At 58.0% G+C, this 5,504-nt stretch overlaps 1 protein-coding gene across 1 annotated transcript; it reads left to right on the top strand.

Annotated features, from left to right (window-relative positions):
• The first annotated feature begins 3,587 nt into the window (after positions 1 to 3,587).
• On the top strand, positions 3,588 to 4,926 carry FOXB1 (forkhead box B1). The gene has a single exon (XM_056130809.1). The coding sequence runs from the start codon at positions 3,648 to 3,650 to the stop codon at positions 4,623 to 4,625; it is 978 nt and encodes a 325-aa protein (XP_055986784.1). The 5' UTR covers positions 3,588 to 3,647; the 3' UTR covers positions 4,626 to 4,926.
• The last annotated feature ends 578 nt before the right edge of the window (positions 4,927 to 5,504 follow it).

The raw sequence follows: 5,504 nt of genomic DNA, 5'->3' as shown, positions 1-5,504 counted from the left end.
AAATAAACACACACACACAAAACAAAGCCCTTGTCCTGGCTTTGGAGAGCTCCAGCAGCTACCAAAATGGAATTTATAGCAAAATAATTTAAGAGGGACACTCATAACTCCTCATCCAAGGCAAACTTGATGCTGTTGGGCTTGATTTTCTTCATGAACTGTGGAAGGCTCTCCCATCCTCAACTTGTCAAAACTTCAGTCATGACCCTCTACTTGTATCCTTGCATATCCCAAACCTGGTGTTTTGGACTTTCCCTGGGAGGTGGACAAAGATTTATTTCAACTTGGATTTTTTTTTAATCCAAATGTTTCCACTCTTGGAATTTAGTTCAGCTTCTGTTTACTCTGGGCAATTATTTCGACAGCCACACAAAGACCCCCTTGCAAGGCAACAAAATGCCAATTGTTAAAATAAGAAAACATTTCTCTCTCCATCCCCCGCCTTATGCCCCCCTACACACTGATCTCTCTGGGTACCCGGAAGAAAAGAATTTTTCTAAATGCCTGGGGTGGGGGCGGGGGGGGGGAGGAGAAAGTTTTTTTTCACTCCTATCATTCCACCTCCTGAAGGCAAGGATACTTCATCTGTCCTAATACTCATCTTTGTTTCTATATGAATATGCACATATTAACCAGAAGAATTCCCAAAACCTTAAAGACTTCTAACCTTGGGCTCTCTTCTTCTTGGTTCCCAGCTTCATCCCCTTGGAGCACTCTGGTGTTTTGCAGAAAATTGTGAGCCATCTTAAATGTCAGTCCTCTGCTTCTTCAGACTCCCAGGCTCCCCCATTCTGAGGCCTTTGAGTCAACTCTGGACCCGCCAAGCACTCCCCACATCGCCAGCGCACCTCGTGAGCAGTTGGAGTTCAGCCAGCTCCTACAACTCTACTCGCTGCTTCCGGCCTCAGTTCCTCAATTCGGGGACCTGGCCCAAGGGGGTACCTTTTGCCCTGGGTCTCCAGCCCCTTTCCAAGCTGTGCCCCCAAGACAGGTCAGCATCCCTTGCCCAGGCCCTCAGCCCAGCTCTTCCTCATGCTTATTTTTTCCCCCGAATTAAGAAGGTGACATTATTCTTTGCTTCAAGCACTTCTGTTAATATTGGAAAACGTGTGCTTGCATCTCAAGTGAGGCAGCCCAGGCGGGAGAGCCATTTCAATATTAATGAAATTGTTTAATCTCCTAAATTCATCGTGTTTAAGTTACGTTTTGGTGAGTTATTGACCACCACCCCTCCCCAAAAAAACATGGTTAATGAAAGTGTGTGTGTGTGTGTGTGTGTGCGCGCGCGCGCGCGCGCGCCCTGTGACGCTGCACTCTCGCGCTGAGTTGTTTTCTGCAAACCCCTCAGCAACTGAACTGATTCTCACGAAGTGTTGAAACTTGCATCGCTCCCACAATCCCTTCTCCCTTCCCCACCTCCTCCTCCTCCTCCTCAAGGAAAAAAAAGTTTCCACATTTTCCGCGTGCATTTTAAACTGTGGATATTGAGCTTTTAACAAGAAAATTACAAAGAATTTCTTTGTAAAACCGTCCAGAGCGAGAATGTGAAAATTCTGGACGGGGCTGGGGGATTGTGAACAGGGGCATAAGGCAACTACTCCTACACCGCCTGCAGACAGGAGGAGTCCACTCACCATTTCATAGCAATTAGATGATGGTGATGATGACGACGACGACGACAACAACAACGACGACGACGACTTATTACTATCAATTGAACCTCCGCAGACAAACCTTAATGGAAGGAATTCTGCCTTCCGAACTCAGAGGGCAAAAAGGAAAAACGCCACATTTCTCTTAAGTCTTGGCGGTAAACTGGCTTAGAAGTGCCGCTGGCAGTTTTAGTATGTTTTCTTTTTTCTTTTTTCCTTTTTCCTTTTTTTTTTTTTTTTTTGGCCTAGGCTCCTCTCTCTACCTTAAGTAAGTCCCGTCTAAACTAACAGACAGGCAACACCCAACTCCTAAAGTTCCAAACCACACATTTGGGGTTACATGTGTGTGGGAGGTGGGGGAGACACACAGAGGTCCTCCGGGTGATGAACTCAGACCTTCCAGGGTCTCCGCCCCGTGCCTGCTCCCGCAGATCCAAAGCCTCCATCCCGCTGAACAAATTCCTACACACATGAAATGAAGAACCCGCCGGGATCGTCCCGACACACAATCTTACACATTGTTTTTTTTTTTTTTTAGAAAGAGAAAACTCTGGTAGTACATTTAGATTCGAAAAGGGCTTTTACAAGAGACTGTCCGATGATAATGAAGATGTTGACGATGGTAGTCGCAAGAAACAAAACTTAAAACCCTTATCTCTCCAGACCACATACCCACTTCGAGCAGCAGAGATTATTAGACGCGGACCCAGCCGTCGGAGGACCGAGTCCGGGTGGACGTGGGGGCTGGGATGGGAGGGTGCATTTTCATCCTAAGAACCCATGCAACCATCCCCAGGTAATGCTGAGCACAAGCAAAAGGGATCTGCGTGGGGTGTTGGGGGCGGGGACGGAGAGCGGGATCTGGAGTTGGCTGACAATACAAACCCGGCACGGTGCGGAGGAAACCGAATCCCGGACCACGCAGTTTCCGTGCAAAGCACGGTCCGCGCCGCAGCTCGGCGAGCGAACCTCAGCTGCCGCCGCATCCCCGCTCCGCATACCTGCACGGTGCGCACCGGGTCGGCGCGTCCCGCTCCCGGTCCGCGGCCGTGGCTCTTCCCCCTCGGCCCGTCTGCGGCTGGAAGTGATTCCTATTGGCCGAGGTGTCCATGTAAATAGGTGTGAAAGCACCCGGAGCGGCCCCAGCTCTCCCCTCCCGCTCAGTCCCCTCCCCCGCACCCCTCCTTCTCCTCCTCCTCCTCCTCCTCCCAAGGCGATTGTCATATGATAGCTAAGAAGTGGCACATTAATGAAGCACCGCTACGGGGGTCTTTTCTGCTCCTGTCACTACTTAAAACTATCAGATGGTTGGAGGGAGGACATGGAGGCAGGCACCTAGCTCCGTGCCGCCGCGGAGCCCGCAGCCGCACCCCGACGAGGCCCTCGCACCCCAGCTCCCCAGCCCGCCGAGCACGCGGCCAGAAGCACAGCAGACCCGGCGGCTCGGGGCGCCGCGGGGCTGAGCGGCGGAGCTCAGAGGCTCTCGGAGCGCCCCGCCGAGCCCGGGAACCCGGCGAGCGCGCACAGGCCAAGCTGCTGCGCCGTCCCGGATGCCGATGCGCAACTTGGAGCAACTTTAAGGTGAGCCGCTCTTGCGTGCATTCCTGCCGGTTGCGTCCGCTCCGCGTCCCGCTTGCTCCGGTCTCTGCGATCGCGCTCCGCGCACCAGTCACCCTTCCCGCGCGCCGCTGCTAGCTGCAAGTGGCCGGCCGATAGGGCACTGCGCACGCTGAGTCAACACCGCGGGCCACCCGGGCCGCGCCCCTGAGCTTTATCTCGGCCGGCCTGTCTGACCTCGCGGTGTGTGTGTGCGTGTGCGTGTGTGTGTGTGTGTGTGTTTGTGTGCGCGCGCGCGCGAGCGCGCGCCCCTGTCTGTCAGTCTGTCTGTCTGCGAATCCTTCCCTGTCTCACCACCCTCCCGCGCATCCCCCACCCCCTTCCAGATCTCAGCAGCCGTAGTCCGACGCGGACCCCGAGCAGCCGCGGGCTAGCACGATGCCTCGGCCGGGCCGCAACACGTACAGCGACCAGAAGCCGCCCTACTCGTATATCTCGCTGACCGCCATGGCCATCCAGAGCTCTCCCGAGAAGATGCTGCCGTTGAGCGAGATCTACAAGTTCATCATGGACCGCTTCCCCTACTACCGGGAGAACACGCAGCGCTGGCAGAACAGCCTGCGCCACAACCTCTCCTTCAACGACTGCTTCATCAAGATCCCGCGCCGGCCCGACCAGCCCGGCAAGGGCAGCTTCTGGGCTCTGCACCCCAGTTGCGGCGACATGTTCGAGAACGGCAGCTTCCTGCGGCGCCGCAAGCGCTTCAAGGTGCTCAAGTCCGACCACCTGGCGCCCAGCAAGCCGGCCGACGCGGCGCAGTACCTGCAGCAGCAGGCCAAACTGCGGCTCAGCGCCCTGGCCGCCTCGGGCACGCACCTGCCGCAGATGCCCGCCGCCGCCTACAACCTGGGCGGCGTGGCGCAGCCCTCGGGCTTCAAGCACCCCTTCGCCATCGAGAACATCATCGCGCGCGAGTACAAGATGCCCGGCGGCCTGGCCTTCTCAGCCATGCAGCCGGTGCCCGCCGCCTACCCACTCCCTAACCAGTTGACTACTATGGGCAGTTCTCTGGGCCCCGGCTGGCCACACGTGTATGGCTCGGCGGGCGTGCTCGACTCGGCCGCTCCCATCTCCATGGCCAGCGGCGACTACGGCGCCTACGGCGTGCCCCTGAAGCCTCTGTGCCACGCGGCGGGCCAGACGCTGCCCGCCATCCCCGTGCCCATCAAGCCCACGCCGGCCGCTGTGCCTGCGCTGCCCGCGCTGCCCGCGCCAATCCCCGCCTTGCTCTCGAACTCGCCGCCCTCGCTCAGTCCCACGTCGTCCCAGACAGCCACCAGCCAAAGCAGCCCCGCCACCCCCAGCGAGACCCTCACCAGCCCGGCCTCCGCGCTGCACTCGGTGGCCGTGCACTGACCCGCAGCGGCCCGCGCGCGCGCTCTGCGTCCCCGCCCCGCCAAGCGGACTCGCCGGGCCTGGCCCTACATTGCCGCCCACCCCCGGATTTCGGAACGCCACCCTGACACCATACGCCCAACCCTCTCTCCTGGTCTCCCTAGCCGTGCGCCCACTCTCTCTCCTGTTCCCCTTCTCCCGACGTCCACCCTTTCTCCTGTTCTCCTTCACCATGCGCTCACTCTCTCCCAGAACTTTGTTTTAGGCACAGGAGACAAAACACGGGCTTGCAATGAGCCCTGGAGGGGAGGAGAGAGTTATTCTGGGGCCAGTCCGTGGGTAGCGGTAGGCTAGAGGGACCTGAGTCCTTCCACACTCTCCTCGGACCCAGCCCCGGACAGCGACCCCCACCCCCTCCTGCCCCCGGGGAAAAGCCTTCTGGCGCGTCAGCGAAGAGATGCGCATCTTCGCTCTGCTCCGCTGCGAGTGGCGAGCTCAGGCCTTGGCGCACTCGTTTCCAAGAGCCTAGACACCTAGTGCGAGGGTTTCTCGCACAAACGCGCCCCGAGGCTCCAGCCCCACGGCGGAGGGCTGGTCTCTGCTGGCGTGGAGGAGTGCGGCGGGAAGGGACTCCTTAGGCGCCCAGCCCGCTCGCCTCGTCCCATCAGGCCGCCGCTGGCGCCAAGGTTGGGGCAGACCCAGCAACCGCGAGCCTGGGACTCGGCCTCCCCATCTCTGCCGCACCGGTTGGGTTTGATTTGGTTTGTTTTTGTTTCCTGCCCGAGGGTCCAGGCGCTGGGAGTTAGGGGGAAGGCGGAGGAACTGGGCAGAGGACGCTGGTCCTCCACACAAGCAAAACTAAACGAAAAATAACCTTGTGTTGTTTACAAAACGCCCCAT

The sequence above is a fragment of the Sorex fumeus genome, unplaced genomic scaffold (assembly GCF_029834395.1).
Source record: "Sorex fumeus unplaced genomic scaffold, SorFum_2.1 ptg000081l, whole genome shotgun sequence".
NCBI classification, from domain to species: domain Eukaryota; kingdom Metazoa; phylum Chordata; class Mammalia; order Eulipotyphla; family Soricidae; genus Sorex; species Sorex fumeus.
Note: the sequence above shows the minus strand (reverse complement) of the source record. Positions and strands in the feature narration are given on the sequence as shown.

Bases quoted from the DNA above. Each gene is read 5' to 3' on its own strand.
- FOXB1 (XM_056130809.1), top strand. From the start codon at position 3,648: ATGCCTCGGCCGGGCCGCAACACGTACAGCGACCAGAAGCCGCCCTAC.